This window comes from Cyprinus carpio, chromosome B18 (assembly GCF_018340385.1).
Source record: "Cyprinus carpio isolate SPL01 chromosome B18, ASM1834038v1, whole genome shotgun sequence".
In the NCBI taxonomy this organism is placed as follows: Eukaryota; Metazoa; Chordata; class Actinopteri; order Cypriniformes; family Cyprinidae; genus Cyprinus; species Cyprinus carpio.
In genome coordinates, this window is record NC_056614.1 from 16,257,169 (window position 1) to 16,279,253 (window position 22,085).

At 36.3% G+C, this 22,085-nt stretch overlaps 1 protein-coding gene across 5 annotated transcripts in view; it reads right to left on the minus strand.

Annotated features, from left to right (window-relative positions):
- The window catches only part of LOC109108665 (rho family-interacting cell polarization regulator 1-like), a 66,113-nt gene that overhangs the window by 14,229 nt on the left and 29,799 nt on the right, over positions 1–22,085 (minus strand). For 2 of the 5 annotated variants that reach the window (XM_042744033.1, XM_042744032.1), the window contains exons 2-10: positions 8,476–8,593; positions 7,074–7,226; positions 6,810–6,888; positions 6,593–6,616; positions 6,384–6,437; positions 3,942–4,091; positions 2,419–2,482; positions 2,232–2,275; positions 746–871 (exon numbers count right to left, since the gene is read on the minus strand). In XM_042744033.1, the coding sequence (XP_042599967.1) occupies positions 746–871; positions 2,232–2,275; positions 2,419–2,482; positions 3,942–4,091; positions 6,384–6,437; positions 6,593–6,616; positions 6,810–6,888; positions 7,074–7,226; positions 8,476–8,567 (786 nt within the window). In that variant the 5' untranslated portion in view covers positions 8,568–8,593. Of the gene's footprint in view, positions 1–745; positions 872–2,231; positions 2,276–2,418; positions 2,483–3,941; positions 4,092–6,383; positions 6,438–6,592; positions 6,617–6,809; positions 6,889–7,073; positions 7,227–8,475; positions 8,594–18,049; positions 18,450–22,085 lie in introns of those variants that run through there. The other 3 variants (XM_019121754.2, XM_042744034.1, XM_042744035.1) reach the window with 3 other exon arrangements.

Consider the following 22,085-nt stretch of genomic DNA (forward strand, 5'->3'; position numbering starts at 1 on the left):
CACCTTTAAATTCCATATTATCATTTTAACATTATAATTTTTGTGGGAAATTTTTTGGATATAATTGTATCCTTTGAGATTTGACCAATCTTTGAAGAATTCTTGAAGAACATTTCAGTCTTTGAAATGTAACATTAATTAATTACTTATCATTAATTATCATTACATAATTAAGTCAATTAATATTTTATTTCATAATAAAAATAATTGTATTCTTTTGAATAATAATGCACAATAACACTAGGGACATAGTAAATTTTGTAGTTAGGATGTTGGGATGTTCCAGTGGGGTGTAAGCTTTCAAATTATGAAGTCACACAGCACTTTGAATCAGACCCAATCGAAAACATTTTGACAAACATCAGCTGCATTCTCTTCATTCCTTCCCTAAAGCCTCTCTGTTTTAATATCGCTGTCTTCTGTAAACTTCCCTTCACTCTATCCCATGCAGTCTTCCTGTCTCTATCCCCCTGCTTTTTTCTCTCTGTCCTGGAGTGATGTTCCCTCTTACTCTCACATGCAGTTACGTGTCATGGAACCAATGGGAGAGAAAAACAAGTCAAAGTCCAGCTGCTGTGCTGTTATGTGCATTAATGTCTCACAGATTGATGTGACTGTGGTGCACATGTGAGTGTGACAGGAAGGACAGATAGAGACTAAAAGTGTGTATGAGAGAAAGAGGAAGGGAGAAAAAACCTATGACGATATAAAAATTAATGTAACTGTATTTTCATATAAAAACTACCTTTATAGACAGGAACTCTGTGATAAGGGGGAGGAAGACCATCTCCTCACTATCCCACACTTGCTTGCCATTGATTTCAATCCGACCTCGCAGTTTCCAACGCTGGCGACCATACTTCATAAAGATCTGTGGAGGTATTTAAAAGACACAGAAAAATCCATTAACAAATGATTAAAATATCTTAATCATTATAATAATAATAATAATTCAAAAATATTATTAAATTTTAATTTATAGGTTATTTCTACTGGAAAACAAGACAAAAAAATAAAATAAAATAGTTATATTGTAACTTGTAAAAATATTGTAAAGATACAGGTGATGAGCAGTACCTAGTAATATTATATATATATATATATATATATATAATATATATATATATATATATATATATATATATATATATATATATATATATATATATATATATATATATATATATATATATATATATATATATATATATATATATATAATATATATATATATATATATATATATATATATATATATATATATATATATATATATATATATACACACACACACACACACACACACACATATATATTCTAACAAATACAAATTCATTACCAAAGGCAAAATATTAAGGCTTGCTTCATAGAACATTTACTTTTTAAAAAATGTATCCCTTTACAACTGTTTAATTTTTCTCTTGTATTAAAAAAAAATCTAACAGAATTATAAACTTTTTAATAACTTTAAACTGATTATTTATTCATTCAAGTGGAGAGGAGAAAGAAAATCTTGGCTTTTGTCTGTTTTTTTCACAGAGAAGGCAATGAACAGTGTGAGAATAACAGATGGGCCGAATAAAAACCAAGTCTCTGCCACCCACTCATTTATCCATTTCTAGATCTTCTTCAGTCAATTATTTGTTCTTTTTCACACCACCTCCCTCCTGTCACATCTCAGAGGGCTCTTGCTGAGCAGACTGTGCTGACTCACTGCATTGATTGCCCTGTCAGTCACTCTAAAGCTCTTGCATGTTAAACAGGTGGAGGTGGGGCCGACACATAAACATTCGCCCCTCTTTAATTATCCTACGCCTCCCCAAATCTGTTCTTCCCTGCGCAGAGCAGATGCTGAGACCTGTCTGTGTCTGTCTCTCTCGTAAGCAGCCATTTAGTGGACGCTTTCATCCAATGCTAGTTTACGGGCACAATGGTTATAGCTCAAAGACTGCCCTGTGCGGGGTTCAATCCAGCCAGATCTTCAGTCACTGCTATCTGTCATATCTGCCATTGATGACAGTGAAAAGCATTGAGTCAAGAGAACTGAGTCAGACCTGAATGCAAGTTCGCAGTTAATTGATATTTTGACTCAGGAATTAGGCTAGTTGTATCTTTATTACATTAAATGGCATTTTGATGAAAGATTATGAAACTATGTGCACTCATGAATTGTTCATAATATGATTTAATGCTGAGTATAAATGAGAAAGTAAATTATAATAGCAGCTCACCTCATATTGATCTCCAGCACAAAGTCGTGCAAAACCCGCCAAGCCTGAAACAAAGGCATGCATCATTATTTAAGTACAGCACACTATTATGAAACAGACATTAAACCAGAAATGTGATATGAAACTGTAGGAAATTACTAATTAAAATCACTGTAGAATTGACCCTGGTGTACAGAGACTGTCTTACCCTTCATTTTGACATGGAACTCCCCCAGCTGGTTCTCCAGCTCACTCTCTAGCATGCACATATTCTGCAGGGATAGAGACAGAGACAGTGGGTAAATACACAGAGGAAAAGAGATTAAGGTGGGCGGCACAAGAGAAATAAACATGCAATGTGTAGAAACAATGATGCAGCACACTACAGTTTGAACCGTTTATCATGGAATAATGCCTACTCTTCACTTAATTAAAAAAATAGTAGGCAGTACATAGTATAAACTGTAAAGTATTCAGCACAAGGGAGAGGGAGGAGAAAAATGAGGAATCCTACAGTTGAACGCGTCTTGCAGCAACCATTAGGGTAATAAAAAGCACTTGACTGGGAAAGGCTGTCTCTCTTAATCAGATTGCCTCCCTGCATTATTTCCATGAGCAAATCGTTTAGCCCTGTATCCATCTGTCTGAATGCAAAAAGACAGTGGCCTAAGCCATAATCAGTAAAGTGTAACTTCCCGATAATGTCATAAAACTAAGCACATTTTTCAGGGTGGTCATTTTACTGGAACCATGTATTGCAACATTATTTCTAAATTAATCTCTTGATGTTTATCTTACCGTTGTATATAAATTATTTTATCATTTACCTACAACTCCAGTCCCTCATGGCTTGCAAAAAACAAAGTGAATTGAAGTTAAGTGGATGCTGATTACTTTCACCAAACTGAAGAGGAATTCAATTCTGAATTGGTTACGAACGATGCAAATGTAAAGTAAATTTCAGTACAGAAGTGAATTTAGTTTGCTAACACTTAAAGTGAATTTAATTTCTGAAGTGGATTCAGTATGCTAACAAAAAATTGAAGTGCTTTTCAGTTCTGAATTGGATTCACTTTACTAACACTAAGCTAAAGCGAATTTCAGTTCTGAATTGGATTCACTTTACTAACACTAATCTAAAGCGAATTTCAGTTCTGAATTGGATTCACTTTACTAACTCTAATCTAAAGCAAATTTCAGTTCTGAATTGGATTCACTTTACTAACACTAATCTAAAGCGAATTTTAGTTCTGAATTGGATTCACTTTACTAACACTAATCTAAAGCGAATTTTAGTTCTGAAGTGGCTTCAGTCCACAAACACCAAGTTGAAGTAAATTTCAGTTCTGAACTGGATTAACTTTATTAACACTAAGTTGAAATGGATTTCAGTTCTGAATTGGATTCACTTTACTAACACTAAGCTTAAGCGAACTTCAATTCTGAAGTGGATTCAGTTCACAAACATTAAGCTGAAATGGATTTCAGTTCTGAATTGGATTCAGTTTACTAATACTAAGCTGAACTGAATTTCAGTTTTGAAGTGGATTCAGTTCACGAACTCTAAACTTAACTAATTAAGTTTTAAAGTGGATTCACAAAGTGTTTTGAACCCTTTTAAATCATGTACACTGTTTTCAGAAATCTTGTCTTTGTTCTTGTCTTTATTGACAAAGTCCATAATTCTTCTTCCTCTTCCACCCATACTTTCATCTAACCAAACACTCTTACCTCCGTGTACTCTTTGAAGCTCTTGTTAGCTTCAGACAGACTCTCTCTGGCCTCCCTGCTGCCTGGAGAGGCTGTGTAAGCCTTCACCATCTTATCGGCTCCATCTCGCAGTCTGCGCTGCATACAGTAGGCCTCATAGAGCTCGTCAATCTGCAGACACACGCGCAACACCCCAGTGTTTATTACAATCAATGAAAATGTATTAATTACGTACAATATATTGATGTGTGTTCATAACAAACGTCTTCAACAACATCTCCTGCTGAACAGCCCATCTTGAGCAGTGTTTTGAAACTTGGTAGTTGGTTTCTAGCTGGTCATTACATGGAAATCCATTTTTATTATCTTACATTTTTGCTTATCAAAATGTATTTTGCTTTTAAGGATGTTTAGATTTTTGGAATAAGAATTTTTTGCCCCTTCAACCAGCAACAAACTAGCAGGTCATACCAGTTTAAAACTGTCAATCTGGATTTTGTTACATGGTGATTGGTCAATTAAATAATAACCATCTTAGAGCAGTTACAAACTAACTTCCATGTTCCAAAGCACAGCTGCTACTTAAGCTGAATTTTCCAATAAAGTTCAGTATTTTTATGACTTAATGAGGTAGCCACAGTTTAGTCTACATCCAGATGGTGACACTGACTGATTAACTGCATATGCACACACATGCACAAACCACAACATCTTGCCCAAGTACTTCCTGTTGGGTGTCATTGTCTCCAATATAAGTAATTTAGATTTTATTGATCTATCCCCAACACCTTGAGCAGGTCTGCAAATGTGGAAGTCAGTAATGGAGACAGGAAACTGTTAAATGTCAACTAAAATTTAGGCACACACTATCTTTACAAATTCATTCTGTAATTACTTAGAGCACGAGTCTTGCAATTCAGAGATTAGAAAACAATGGGCTATCCATTGTAAATGAGTATGAATGAATGATAAAAAATGCAAACAGTATGAAAGCTCCATTCACTTCACTGGAAGAATGTTCAGCTGCACAAGGGAGGTGTGTAAGGAGGATTATGACAATAAAAAGCAATACCCAACCAAGGATAATCACAGAAACACCACTGTTTAAGTTTTGCAAAAAAATGGCAATATTTAGATTTAGAGTCTGCAGACCTTAAAAGGTTTCCTGCAATAACTGAAAGGGGGACGAAGGAAAGACAAAGTGAGAGAAGGAAAATATTTCTCTCAGTGTGTCCATCTGGAGGTGGTTAGGATCTGTCCAGTGAGTGTTCCAGCATACTGGCAGACAGTCATAAGTTTCACAGAGTTATGACAAGCGCCTCTTCTGCTAATACACACTGCTACACAAAACTGATAACAACATGCCTCTTCATTCACATTTGTAATAGGACATAGCCAATACACCAAACACCACCATCCCTGCAAAGACATGGGACTGCCATTAGCACTGCTTAGCAAAGTCACTTAATATTAAGGGGTACTTTCTCACTTTGCCCCTCCTCCACTAAAATAGAGGCCCAACATATCTGACCCAGCAAAAGCATGGAGACTCCCTGCAGCGCCCTCCACTCATAAAACGCACACTAATCACACATGAGGCTGTTAAGGAAAGAGAGGAAGAGGAGGATAGAGAGGAAGGCCTCTTCCTGTAGTGCAGCTGGCTTGGGTTAGTTTAGGCTGTTAGTTCAGACTCCAACAGGTCTAGTGGAGGGTTTAACCGCTCCCCAAACAAGATAAGAATGCGAGCAGCCCCTAAAGCTGTCCTCTGCCTGTGACCCGTGTCCCCTGCAGTGTGCGATCATCTATGTGTGTATACAGGGGGGAAAAAAATCTGTCTGAGAATGTGTCCTCAGTGAGGGGAGGATTATGCTTTGCTGTATATCCTGTAGGAGACTATCTATCAGAAAAAAAGTCACTTTAGATGCAGACACGTACGTGCATGAATGCATGCGCACAGCCATACAGAGGCTGTTATCGGGGCCAGTGGGCCATGCAAGAGCAGTCACTAACACAGAGACATCTGAACAAGAACAGACCTGCTGAGCTATAAAACACATGCAACTCTGTTTGACATGAGTGGCACATCCTGGTGACTGCTTAAGAAATATGTCCTTTCAAGACTTTTTTTTAAATCTAGTTAAAAATGCAAAGTTCTTTGAAATATAATATGTGCTGTAAGGTCGGTTTCATATTTACAACAACAACATATATATATATATATATATATATATATATATATATATATACATATATATATATATATATATATACCATATATATATATATATATACATACCATTTTTAACAAGAGTTGTAATTTAATGATTTATCCAACTATATCCTACTTTTATAAACTTCATGAATTGTAAATTTTGGGGTGCTTTTACACCACTTGCGCATTCAAAATATTTGCATAGCTATGCTTTACAAATGATTTGCATTTCAGTTAAACGACAAGCTTACCTTACTGAGATGAAACTCCAGCCGTCTCATAAATCTCTCAATTACTTTCACTTGCTGAGAGAACAGAGAACAACATTTATAATATTTCAAATATTATCAAGAGGCATTGACAATTCAATAATATGAAATAAGAGTTGAAGGTGCCAAGCTTTTTTTAACTGAGTCTCTAAACCAAAACTAAAGCCAGATAAAAATAAAGCAGCGCTCACCTTGTCAAGTTCATACAAAAAACCCTACAAAAGAGCAACAGAGATATTACAAATCAAACATTAACATAAAAAAAGATAGAAAAGTGCTCCGATTTGAATGGCTTAGTGCTGTTTGAAAGCTGTTTGAAATCGCCAAATTGTGTTCACGTTTAGAGAAATAAATACATAAATATATATATTTATATTTTTTGTGTGTGTGTGTTTTGTATAGACTTACCAATCGAGAGTTTCTCTTAGACTCCTTCATTTGTCTGTTCAGACTGTCTAGTTCCATCTGGTGGACTTGCAGGTAGGATCTGTAGAAGTATGTACATCAGCTAACAGTGTCTGTGCCACTGTCAATGACTAACGTATTGTGCAAGCATAATCCTATTTTATAATAGCTCTCTGTGTGAGCAACTGATAACACAGTGTATTACGCATCTAAATTAACAGTAATGGCTTATACGCAAATGCACAGCATACGTATTTGTGTACATACTGCAGTCCTCTCTTCAGGGCCTCGTACACCTCGTCCAGCCTCTCAGGTTGGGGCACCTTTGGGGGAGGAGATTTAGTGGACAGCGTGAACATCCTGCTTGCTCTGGAGGGAGTCTTCCTTACACACGCTGGGGTGCTGAACACAGAAAGGTTCCTAGGACATATAAGAGGTACATAAATGTTAAGTACACTTTTATCATTTTTGAGGTCATTTAAACACTTTTTCAACTTTCCCTATTTTAATGGATGACATTCCCATTAACCGGACGGAAAAGCTCTCATCATCATTCTTTTGACTGAGCCCTGAACTATAAGTTATCATTTTGTTTACAATAGGATCTGTTTTTTTCCACCAATGGAAGAAGAGGGTGTTTGAATGCAAAAAGTATTATAGTCAGCCAAAGAAACAATCTCTTATCTAAATCAATAGCGCTTAAGAACAACACTCGTGCTGATCGATTCAAGCTGCAATTACTCTTCCAAGATGACAGCTCAATAAAATGGAGAGAAACACTGATGCATCTTGACACAATTTTCTCCTGTAAAGCTGTATGAGGATAACGCAACAATACCTGAGGACAGTTCAGGATCTCCAGGTAAATATAACAGTAAAGCAAGTCACAGTAACAAAAGGAACACAGAAAGAGTGGGAATGATGGGGAAATCAGTTATTTAACCAATGTTTTTCTTTATTTTATATTTTTAACCCATATTCGTGTGTCGATCTTTCATCCTCCTGTTCATTCTTTTAGAATTTCTTGTTCGGTGTTCCTCCCTGTTGTCCTGATAGTGGTCTTCTTTAATGTTTCATGCTTTCTCTGTCTCTGCTCTATTTTAACAGCAGGGGTTTGAAGAGAGCTCTACATGCTTTTGAATCAAACTACATCAACCACAAGAGTCAGCGCTCAAGAGCCACTCTGCCCCTCTAAAAAATTAACACGATGGCAAATACTTACCTTTGTACGCTTGTACAAAAACAACGCTTATTTATTCAACAGATAAAAAAGAGAAAATTATTCAACCAAGTCTGTGTGTAATGTACAAAATCTACTGGCTACAAAATCAACACAGATTTTCATGACAATCTGTCCCCTGTTTTGTTTGAGCGAAGCCTTTTTGTAGACAATGATAAACATCCATGCTTTCCTGCTGCCTGCAGCTATTAGGAAATGTATGCTGGTTCCACAGGACGTCCTGTCAGATGTGACTTGCCTTTAAAGATGTTAAATGGTCATAATTGAAAAGGCTAACGCTATATATTGTGAGCACTTGCTCCAAGTTAACCTTCTGTGTTTTAGGCTAGGGTAATAGACATTAAAATAATCAATATATCATGAGTATTTGATACATCACCCATTACTAATGCATGTTGATTGTTTATGGATGCATATGTTAACACTGACCTGTAAGATTTATCGTTGACTCCGGCAAAGGATTGGCTCCTAGTGATGGATCTGGCGAGGACCCTCCGCGTGGGGCGCACAGAAAGGGACATGGTAGACACAGCTTTGGAGGGACTCCCTGCAGAGAAACAGGAATTATTAGATGCAGTCAAAGTTGTGTGCAAAGACATAAAATTTACTGGTAAATCAGTCACCGAATAAAACAGGACATAATTTCTAAATGAAAGTCTATTCTAGAGGTGGTGTCTTTGCATTTGCATCTTAAATGTAATTGTTTAAAATTTAGGCAATAAGATCCCATTATAAGAGTTTGGTGCAGTGGTCCTCGGGCCATGAATGAATCAGTGAATTGTTTAATTTATTTAACAAAGGATATTGCAATTCTCTAAGGATAAACTCTCTGACCACTCATGATAAAAGCATTTTAGATTCATTTTTACTGTATTTCCAGGAAACAATATCAGACGTAATAGCTGTGTTTACACTGAGTCTTTGAAAGGAAAATACCCGACTAATCTGAGTTTCGTAAATCTCTTTTTATGTTCCTTTCATAGTTCATCTCAAACTATGTGTAAATGATTATAAACAAGTGAGTGATTATAAACAAGTGAGGTTTTATGTGAAACACTCATCCCTACTATTGCACATCCAAAAGTAGGTAATCTGTTCGTCCACCAAAAACTAAACCCACAAAGTCGTTCATGTGTCATCATTTATTCACTTTTCTGCCATTCCAAACCTGTATGACTTTCTTTTCTCTGTGTAAAATAACTATCATGTTTTGAAAAACACTGGTAACAAACCAATTTACAGTTCCCATTGACATTCATTAGATTTTTGGTTACCAACATTCTTCAAAATACCTTATTTTAAGTTCCACAGAAAAAAAGAAAGCAGTAAAGGTTTGGAATGACATGAGGGTAAGTAAATGATGTTCCATTTCACATATCTGTCGCTTTTAAAGTCAACAAGAAATGGCATTATGAGATAAAACAAGTATTTTAGAGTAAAAAAAAAATTACTGAAAGAGGGGAAAAACATGATTTTATCAATAAGGAATTGACTGGCTCATGAAAAGCAGCATAGTTAGATAATGTTTGAGATGAGACAGTATGATAAACGGGTTTTTTGGTGACATCACCTAAGAAGCAAAGATTTTTCAGAGATGATTTTCTTATTGGGATCCAAAGAATTGTTCAATAAGTCTAGAAATATGTGTCAAGAGACTATATCAGGTAAATTTTGGTTTATATTGGCTTTAATGACTTTTGTCACTTACAATGAGTTCCATAGAAGAATGTCATAAGGGTTGGAACAACATGAGGGTGAGGTAAATGATTTTTGGGTGAACTATCCCTTTAAAGTTTAAAATGGACCACCATGACTAATGATGATCAGTTATCCTTTCTTTACATTAATCCAGACAGAAATGGACTGAGTGGCAAAAGAGCCCGCTGCATGACTGGATTTAATAGGGAAGCTGCGAAAACAAGAGTAAAACAAATGATAATCAGTTTAAACTAAAGGTTGTTGGACTCGATATAGTGTTCCTTACAACTTCCTTACAAAGATCCATTGGTCCATGGATATTTATATGCAGCCAGGAATCATGTTTCCTGACATTTATATGTGCCTGATTGCGACGCCGGGGAAATAAATAAAGCAAATGTAACTGTGAACGCATTTTGTAAATACAAAAATAGGTTGGTCTAAATCTGGGTAATCACTTATATCAATGCTATATATACCATCATATCGTCCAGCCCAAAAATGTAGGCCTATATAGTTTTTGCCAATGTTTATTTAAAATTATCCAGTTTTGCAGAATATAAGATGGTAAATATTGAATTAATGAGATGTCAATATGATAACAATACTTAGGCCATGAATTTACCACAAAATTCAATATATTAACATAAAATGACAACTGCTAATCTGTGTTTCGCTGCCTGGAGTGGAGTCCATTTCTTTCTGTGAATTGCAGGGAGCCATTTGCTTCTCGTTTCTGTAGCTTATGGCAGTCTGTAAAAATATACCTCAGATTTCTTGTCAAATCTATTGGTACAGTCAATCTCAAAGCTCTTTCTCATTTTAGATTTTGTTTTGTGTGTTCTGTCGCATTCATGCTGTTGCCATTCAGTCTTTTTGCCACTCAGTGGGCAGAACCACAGTCACTCCAGCTGACGGTGACATCCCTTGCATACCCTCTATAATAACATTTCTATAGCTTAGAAATACTGCATGCTACCTTGATTATTTTTTTTTAATCAGTTCAATCTGTTTTGCTCAACTGATTCAAAACTTTGATTCACTGACTCATTTGCATCATCACTCTAATCTGGTCATGGCTATAAATGCTATATCACACTGGAAAGCAAAGAGAAAGAGAAAATAATCATGGCTCTTCAGTGCAGATAAACTGTTTCTAATTAGCCATTCATAAAGTTACTTGTATATAATCAGTGAGGTCTCTTATCAATGACCCTGTCATGGGCTATCAGACGTCACCCTCATAAAAACAACCCATGGACACAGCATGAGAAGACAGAGCAGTCAAGATTACACTTAACACCACACCAATCACTGTGGATTTTAGCCAGGACAGTAACCATATGGGAAAGCACACAAACAGAAAGACACTTAGACCAAAGATATACCTATAGATTAGAAAAGATAGACTGCTAGTGCAAACAAATGATTCATGTTAATCAGAGTCAAAAGTCTGAAGTTATCAGCTTAACGGAAATCAGTAGCAAGTTACATGAACACAGAGAAAAAACTTTAATGGGACTACATATCCAACACAAAACAACAGAGCATTATGTAACCGCAGCAGTTTCCCCATGGCTCTGTGAAGGCAGGTTGAACACAGCAAGTTTTGTTTTAAATTGAACTAAAGGGATACACCACCCCAAAATGAAAATTTTCTCATTAATCACTTACTCCCATGTCGTTCCAAACCCGAAAAAGCTTTGTTCGTCTTCGGAACACAATTTAAGATATTTTGGATGAAAACCAGGAGGCTTGTGACTGTCCCATAGACTGCCAAGTAAATTACACTGTCATGGTCCATAAAAGTATGAAAGACATTGTCAGAATAGTCCATCTGCCATCAATCGTTCAACCATAATGTTATGAAGTGACGAGAATACTTTTTGTATGCGAAGAAAACAAAAATAACGACTTTATTCAACAATTTGTCTCCTCTGTCTCTCTCCGCATCATTGTAATTGCCATTTTGGAGAATATCCGAGCAGTGTACGCTCTTTTTTGTCAGCCGTGCTACATGGATGCACTGTTTTTGTGCAAATTAAAGCATAAATACACATACAAAATGTATCCTTGTGTCGCGGCTGACACAGAAGAGAATACAAAATGTATTCTCATCGCTTTATAACGTTACGGTTGAACGACTGACAGCAGGTGGACTATTCTGACGATGTCTTTCATACTTTTCTGGACCTTGACAGGGTAATTTACTTTGCAGTCTATGGGACAGTCACAAACCTACCGGTTTTCATCCAAAATATCTTAAGTAGCGTTCTAAAGACGAAGTGAAGGTAAGTGATTAATGACAAAATTTTCATTTTGGGGTGGAGTAACCCTTTAAGATTTAATATTTCCAGAGAAGAGCAAGGGGAGGGAAAACAGGCCTCGAAGTCACATTATAGAGAGATATTCTGAGGTGTGAGCCAGCATATCTGAGCACATGAGATAATTTAAGCTGTGACCCCAGCACAAGTGTGTTTTAGTCACCATAATGACCTTGACTTGGATGCTCAGCGCTCAAGATTTAGTCAACAAAGATGGGCAGTGCCTTGGATACAGCAATGCATCGCTGCATTGAGTAAGGAAGCTAGAGTTTTTTTTAAACTTGAGTGGAGGACAAGAAACAAACCCAAGCACTTTATGAAGATCTTTAGCTTATTACATGTGTAATTCTGCATTACTGAGAGGACCCTAAAAGCCACCTGTGACTCTCTGGACTGACTAAAGTATTTCAGCTATTTGAAATTCATTCAGAGGCCACCAGAGTTGCTGAAGGGAGAATTCTTTGCGATGTGCCCAGCAAGAGAGAGCATCACGGCTGGGGTACAGAGCAGGACATGTTCTGCCCTCCAGCCTAAAACCTCCACTGAGAGGAAAAACTTCAGATTGTCTTACTCGGAAAAGACATTAAGGACTGGATTCAGGTTTTTACGAGAACTCTGATGGTTTTTCTCTTTGATAAAACTGAATGCAACAGCACAGTTTTAATAAGATATTTGTCTTCTCTGAATTACAATGTTAAATGCTTAATGAAGTAAATGATTAACGTAATTAAAATTTCTGAGCAAAGTTAGGATGTAAATATTTCAAAAGCATTTCAGATTTTAATTATTCAAGGATTCTTTGTTTGTCTTCTTGTGATCAGTGAAGAGTGTAAACACTGCGAGGTCTGTTGATGCTGATGGAAAATAAAAAGCTCCATGCTTCCAAGCATGGAGGAAGGGAAACTGTTCAACAATGAGGGAAGTGGAATTTTTTAATTTCCCGCAGGATATTCCACCATCGGATGGAGAGAGGACAGAAAAATAACATCTGCAGCTAACTATTGGTAAGATAACCCCTAAATTTCTAGATTTCTTCTACATTTCTATTCTTCTCTTGCTGACATAACACAATCCATTTACAATATGTAGAACCTGTCTGAAGAAACTATTTCTAAATGGTACCAGATTGGTTATATAGACATATAGACAATATTAGACATTTTTTATTTTATATATATTTTTTCTTCATCAGTCAATATTGCAAATTTAACTGTGGATGTGTAATTTTGCCTTTTTATCTTTAGACTACCTTAGCCATCATCTCACTTAAACTCTTTAAAAACACACATAACTTGATATTGTTAAATGTAATCTTTAGCAAATCTCAAAATTAATATCCAATTGTCATACTGTACATTATATAATTTTGCGATGCCTAAATTCACTTGTATCATTTGAAATGATCTATTTTACTTTTTGGTGTTTTGTTTTTAATTTATATATACAAAATATACAAAATCATAATATCAGTTATCAACAAAAAAATCTAAATTGCTTATTGGTATTGGACAAAATTTTAATATCACCACATCCCTAAATTAATCTTCATCATCCTTATATTAAATAACATAAACTCAATTCTAGCCAATTACAATGACTCCCAAAAAACTGCCATGTAAAAAAAAAAAAAAAAAAAAAAAAGTCTACAGAAGATCCACTTAAATCAATAGCTTCTGAATGAACATCAGTAATTAAGGAGAAATGATTTCCCTAGACAAACTTCATAACAAACATAAACACACCTTCTGGTGAGCCTCTTTCCTCCTTTGTGTCACCAGGTAAACAAGGCAAGTGACACATTCTTCCTCTTAACCATGACTTGTGTGGGAATGAAATGTCTACTACATTCCCTTCACACACCGGAACCTTTCATGAAGATCAAATAAACACCATCAAAGCCTCATCCTTCCAATTGTTGCTCTGTTCTGGGTTCCCACCTGTCCGACCAGGACCCAAAGTCACCACTTATGAAATATTTGGACACTCCAACTGTACGTCAACTGTTTTCACAATAATCAAAGCTGGTCAGGCTCTTCTGAAGCGTGTGGATCAGTATTGTTCTGGTGGTCTGGCTTTGCTTCAGGACTATTCTAGAACAACAAAGCCACCGGGGCCCTCCCCACCCCTGATCTGACACAAACCAACTGGAATCCAACCATTAGACGCTCTGTCAACCAACCCAAATTAGTGTGATGATTTACCAGGCTACATTTTATCAATGCTTACTGTTCTTCAAGCTCTATGGTTTTCGAGCTCCATCCACACGTTGTGAGTGGTTGGGGTGAGCACCTGTGAAATAAAAGCAAGCTTGCCAGTGTTTTCTCCCTGAGAGAGTCGTGATGATAGCACATTCATTATGTTGGAGCCGGTAGCCTCCGTGTCTCGGACACATTCCATTCATATCAGAGATTACCAGGGCCTGGTGTCTGTCAAACAAACACTGGTAGGGTTCACGGTCACAGAGGAAGAATCCCAAAGTTGTGTCCAAAAAAACTCTCTGGGAACAAGTAAAGAGCATCAGATGGTTCCAAAAACATCACAATGTGATATCTGGGGTCAATCCTACACCTTTCCAATCCTACTTGACAGTCTGCTCCTGTAAAATGACCTAAACTTCTAGCAAAAAAATAAAACGGAGCAAATGATTCATATAATAATATAACAATATAACAATATATTCAATAGGCCTATATTAGCTAATGTTATTAATAGTGATTAATAGTTTAAGGAGGAGAGCTGTTTAAGGTTCAAAAAAACATTATTTTCGATATACTGTACATTATTGTTTCTCCTCTATGCCCCGCCTTCTGAAATGCGTCGATTTTTACTAAGCTCATCGGTCTGAAAAGCGAGGTGTGCTCTGATTGGCCAGCTATCCAGTGCTTTGTGACTGGCCGAATACCTCAAGCGTGTGATGGAAATGTTACCCCCCTTAACATACTGTGATGCGTGTCCCGGTCAGAACACTGGCGAGACAAGACAAAAAACAATAAAACCCATTACAAATTAGCCATTTGTTGCATCCAGTGGGGACATAATTACGGATTACAATGACTTACACTGTGTTTTTACACGTTGCTTGCATCGTGCCACGTAAACATAAAACCATGTCTACATTTGTGATCGGAGAAACAACAAACAACAAGCGCTACTCTACACCAGCGGTTCTCAATTCCAGTCCTCACGCCCCGCACCTCTGCATATTTTGCATGTCTCTCTTTGTTAACACACCTAATTCAGATAATCAGCTCGTTAGAAGTGAGCTCCGTGCATGAATTGTGTCCCCATTGACATGGTCCCTACACAGTGTTCATTGCTGCCTACTCCCTGAGCAGGGGAAATCTGTTGATGTTTACCTCACTTCGGAACATTCATTCACGGATTTGTGCTGCGCAACCCCTTCACACACAGACAAGTGTGACATCATATACCTCTGTAAATAAATACAATTTAAATGCACATCTTGCACACTTCAACACACTTTGAATGGAACATTTACGTTCGCTTTGAACAGGAATCATGGCGGAATATACTGTGATGTCAACTTCGCACTTTCGTTTGAATAGAACAAACTTCTGAAGCCATAAGAGAAACATACAAAATGTGCAGAGCAGTGGGGAGCGAGGACTGGAATTGAGAACCCCTACTCTACACTGCTCAAAACTCATGTCTGAATCATCAGTGGCAAATCCTTTACATATGTAAACGTACTTACAGACTGTGAGTCAGAAGTGCCAGCATTGTAGTCTACTCTCCCAGGATCAGGAAACAGTCCTCCATAAAATGCACTGCAGACATCTGTATATTTGTGTTGAACTGTTCTGGAACGGTGTTGTAAATACAACTTAACCGCTGATTTCTAGTTGTGTCCTCTTTTGGAAGACCAAACTAAGTATTTTCACTTGCACAACGAAACAGTATCTCCACGACATGGTGCCGGCCACAGCGAGAATCAAAGTTACGCCTTCTTTCTTTGTGTGAACATTTGGGTGGTGTTATGCAAATCTTCCCACATCGTGACGTAGACGTGGGGGAGCGTTTAAACGAGGCGTTTTAGGAGGGTGTGGATGAGTCTTAACTTTTATAAACAATATCTCTTTGGGTTTGAGACTTTAGTCTTTGCAACTCTACAGATCTTCTTTATGCACCAAGAGCTTGTAACACTCCAAAGAGAAAGGAAAACTTGAAATCGCATCATATGACTCCTTTAAGTGATTACATGAGACATGATACATTTTTGTATACATTTTCTTTATGATACATGATATGTTTCATCATGTTTATCTCATGCTGTAGCTAGCAAACAAGTTGATCGGTTCACATCTTATTAAAGCGTCAAAATTTATAGTTTGAATTTTGTTATAAAATTTACTGAATTTGAAAGCTCAGACTTAGTTTCATATCAAAAGTAATATACACAAAGCTTATTGTGATTATTGGATGGCAGGCCCACTGCAAATAATGTTTAGAGATGTTTTGTTTGCACATCATGTATCAGTATAATAAAAGATCTTGGTTCTTGGTTGATCTGAAGATTGATCAAAAACAAGAAATCTATACTGTCTAGCCCTATAATTTACATTTTGGACAAAACGGAAAATAAATTTTCATACGAATATTTTCAGTTGCCAAAATGTTGGTGCATCACTAGTGGTTAGCTAATTAGTTTTAAATAAGAACAAGTGCAATTTCTTGCCAATAAATATTATTTTTAAAATATGTTATATATAAAACCTATTATTTATATTTTAAATATTATAATCTGAACATTTTTGGCTGGGTTGATATATCTATCAGTCTATCACTATCATCAATTAATATTTGTAATGAAATGCTGCTGTGGAAATCTTTCTTCAATACCAGGATGTGACAACAAGCACCTTGAGAGTTAATAATAGTCATGTGGCTTTTGAAATCCCTTAGCTCTTAACATTTGCCCCACATGGTGTATCCTTCCTTCCATTCTCTGAGCAAAGGCTTGAAACAAGAAACTGGCTCTGTTTCCCTCTTCCTCCCTCTCCAACTGCAAATCTTTGGATTAGCTCAAAAGTTAAGAGATATCATTAATAATGAGCCATTTCCTTCAACAGTTCTCTGCAACATTTGGCCAGGCCTGTGCTCTGGAATTGTGAGGATCATCTGAATGACTTTTTACAGCTTCTGCTTTAACAGGCCTTAAGCAAACCAGAGGTATCATCCCAGAGGATCAGCTAAACTTAAGGACCTCCCTGTGTGTTTGTTCTAGATGACCCCAAGGTGCCAGGCTGAACTTTAGCCCAAAGTAAATACACTTTGAGTGTCCACTCTCTCTCACTCCAATAGAAGCATCAACTGGGAAACCCAGTGGGATGTCTGTCCCAGAATGACAATGGTCCCACCACAAATCCCAGAAACATCTGGACAGAAACAATGCAGGACAATGTTGAAAACCACAAATCCACCATCCATTCCCCTCCCAACTAACTCAGGCCTGTGAAAACATACACAGCACCTGATGTGAGCAACTATATCACGTATCATTTCAGCTTACTTTCACTTCACAAAAGCTGACCACAGAACTGGGAAGAAAATATTTTAAATTTCATACCACTTTTAGGCTGAATTTTGTGTTTTGCGGAAAATAATCTAATAGGAAACAACTTTTGTGACACATTATCACTTCTTGTGTACTTTAGCTATGGCTGCCAGCGTCCTTGGTGAGTCAAAACAAAATTTATCCAAGCCATTGTTGGTGATTTTAAACTTTGAGAAAAGGAAATCTTTCTACATCATTCTACAATATAAACGAAGAAAATTAATTAAATAAACATCCAAAATATTCCATTCACAACACACCTGACTGTACACATAACCCATACCTCAACACCCTTTACAACCTGAACACCGACATTCAAGCTGTAACTCATCAATATTAGATGACAAAATACTTCAAATGCCTAGATAGTATCTCACAAAACTGTTGTTCATAAATCTCAAAGTACCTCCATATCCACTGTACATGTTGCAATGTCGTCTTCTAATAAATGGTGAAAAAAACAAGACGTATTCCTCTGTTTTTTCTTAAGTCTCAAGAAAGAACAATCACAGCTCCAGCTGTGGTGGTCTTCATCCTCTACTCATACTCTCACAGCACTGGCAGAAAGAGAAAGAGAGAAACTGCCAGGAAATGGGAAGGCCGTCGCCCTCTACACAGCCCACTCCTCCCCCTCGTTCTGTTTCCTGTTCACTTCCCTGTCTGACATCACACTCTTCCTGCCTCTCCCTTTTCCAGCAAAGGGCCTGCTTTTTGTTCCTTAATGATAAACACCCAGTGCATACTCATTCCAGAAGTTTCCAGCTTCCAAACTATTAATAATGAATCTAATCCTGTTATATTTACATAATGTGGTCACTCTGTATATGAATAGCATGAAACACTGACTTGGACAGTGGTGGAACATCTTTCAAAAGATGTCAAGCTTGATGTAGCCTCAGGTTATGCTAATTGAAACCATAAGAATGTACTTAAATTAAATTTTCCATAAGATTCATAATTTAGATTTTAATAGCATTATTTTCGAATTAAATTCAAGCTTACTGGTCTTAATTTCAAGACTTTTATCAGTATCACAGATTCTGGGTAATTTCCACTTTCATGAATCATGCTCCATATGGTAAATCTGATCACTATCTAAATAAAACACAGCAGTAGAGTTGCCTTTGGCTACTGAGCATCAAAGACAACATTGTGTGGAAACTTCAAATCAGTTTGGTCACTAGAACAGGTTCAATTCCCACAGCAGTACACATCCATTCATACTTTTTTTAACCTACTAAAATTTACTATTCTACACTTCCATTCAAAGTTAGATATATGACTGTTCGATCAAAGATAAAAGCAGTAGCATAGTGCATGAACAATCATTAATTAAACTGATTTGTACGGTGTTTGTCCTATTCTAAAACTGTTCTATAGGTATCAGTCCTATATTATAAAACTATAGGTTACAAACAAGTTCAGATCACTAATGAAAAGATGGATAAACAACAAAAAGATCAATATAAAATTTAACTAGCTGCATTTCCACTACCCTTCAAATAGTGCAAATTGAAATTGCGAATTGAAAATATGTCTAATGGACATTCACATGAGCTGGTTTTTCAGGCAATTTGAAAAAGGAATACATCGCAAAACTGCAATGGAAACATTTTTTCTTCATTAAAGATCATTCTTTAATATAATATAACCTCCAAGAAACACCTCATATGTGGCCAGTCTCAAGTATAAGTGGTTTTCCTTGACATTAATGCTTTACACATTACGGCTTCAACACAGCTACTCTAGTCAATGCTTGTGTTTACACTAGCTGCATCGCGGCACATAAGCGTCCCAGAAGCGGCTCTCCACGCTGCATTGCTAAAGATACATGTATACATCTCCTTCGATTAAAAATATTGGCTAGTGCAGTGTCGTGATATACGTAAACCTACAAACATTCATCGGCATGACATCGCAAAAAGGAAAAAAATCTGCTTTAGTCGCATAACATCGGTTAATGGCAATGCTGTCATTTCACAATAGTTTTTAATCAACAATTATAAAATATCGCAAAAGTTTTGCGCAAATCTGTAATGGAAACGCACCTACTGTTTTTGCCCCCAACACTGAAGGCCTGATTCTGTTCTGACATAAACTTTTAAAATCACAATGTAATGGTAGCAGCAACAGATCTTTCTGATATTGTGATGTACAAAATTATTGAAAATACATTTTTAAAAAAGTAGAGTGGGGACTTGGTCCTATCCAGCAGACTAAAATAATTTGTCCAGCATACATAACAAGAGAGAAGTCTGTTGAAGTTTGAGTTGACAAGGTCAAAAAATATTAAAAAAATTAATCATTCACGATAAGATCAATAACATGCATTTAGAAAAAAAAATCATGTCAATGTGATTTCCATTTCATGTCATCTTTGAAAGAACCATTTCTGTTCAAATAACTTTTTTACATCCAGACTTGTCATCATGTGGGCTTGGTTAATCCATGTAGGCTGTTGAATATTTAATAACAATGCCATATTGTGATAGCATTGTGACTCACAGTAATGGGTACAATGTTTTAAAATTAGCCTGTATGACATAAGCTGTGAAATTTAATTTCAGTTTCAGTTTCCCGTGATTAAGAATTTCATCTTGATAAGCGATGACAGCAGCACAGTTCATCAAAGACAGCAGATGACGGTCAGCATACAGGGCAACTTCATAACATATTATTATTACATGGCTGAAATGGCAGGTCAAAACAAACAAGTTTGTGATGTTCAAATGAGAACATAAGTAAGGGGAAATGCTTGAGACAGACAGCTTGCATGACTGGTTTTTGTGAAGTAAACCTAGACATCATACTTTCCTCATATACACTCCTAATAAGCCGTTTACCTCAAATTCTTTTGATTTCCATGGAAGTCAGTGTTCATATTTCTTTAATTGTCATTCATATACATCATTAAAGGTGGAGGAGCTGTTGATGCTAATTGGCTGTGTAGAAGTTCCTGTTGTGATTAGCAGCTTGTCACACGCTGTCAAGAGATTTCTGTCAGCAGCACACCACAAAACGCCTGTCTAGAGGTCATATTACTCACTCATCAGTAACCAAAAAGCTGCTATGAAGTCGTCACAACACTTGTCTGCTTGAATGTGTCTGTGTTTGAATATTTGTCTAACAATTAGATCACGCAAGGTCAGACATAAAGAGACACACACATCAATGTTCAGAACAAACATACAAAACAATTCACACAAAAAATACTGTATGCACTCATGACAGTCTGTTTTTTTATTTAAATAAATTAGTTTATTGCAACGATTTTAAAGCACTACTTACCATTGAGAAGATTAAGGTTGCAATAGTTTTAAACTTCAGTAGGCATTACCATCTGTGAATTGATTCAGCTATTCATTTGTTAAATATTAAAATGTTTTAGTAGAAACATATGTAGGTAAACACTGTTTTTATTGCTGCATATAAAGGAAATTTATTAACATCTTTCCTCCTTAGTTATTTTACATTAGACAAGAAATCTTGTATGCTTACCAAGGCTGTGTTTATTTGATCAAAAAAAGTGTTTAAACATTTCAAAATGTATTTTATTCTGTGAAACCATGACACATTTTTTAAGATTCCCTGATTAATATAATCTTCAAAACATCTGCATTTATTGGACACATTACTTTCTTAACATTATAAATGCATTTACTGTCACTTTTGATCAAGCATTCTTGCTAAATTAAAATAATTCTTTCAAAAAGAAATTCTTACTGACTTCAAACATTTGATTGATAACATATACTATAATATACTATATTATCTCAAGCATACTATTGCTCAGCCCTTGTAAGGACCTATTAGCACAAGCATCTGGATGAATTACTGGCAGTCACTGTGATATAAATATACACTAGCAATACTCTCATTTTCAGAGCTAATATCAATATAACACTCTCTCAGGCAGTAGGTCTGGTCAGCAGACTGAACCATATCTTAAGGTGACTGATTATTCATTTCCTCATGCAATTTGTTTATACTCGTATAACATTGTGGATAAGGAGAGCTTGAATGGGGTTTATCTGTGTACATCACTATCATCACTATAGTGATACTCCATCTGTTATGGTGACGCCAGGGCAATAGACAGTAGGAAAATCACATGAGGGAACAGATCATGTGCAATCTGACTGTAGCTGACTTCAGCTCTGGTCATTTCAGGATGTACCATCAACTGTACACTGTGATTGTGAAAATGCAGATTCAACAATGAAGAACAGATGATATTTCCATCACAAGACATCACACACTTACAGTACTTTATAACATTTCATAAAATAACCCTTTTTCAAAGCTTTATCATTTATGATAGAGACAAAAAATTAAACAACATAATGTGAAATAATGTGTTTTTCTTATTTAGACATAATTCTTTTACAGAGTGTGTATTTATACTAACCTAGTTGGCAGAGGATATTTACACTAAATCTGCC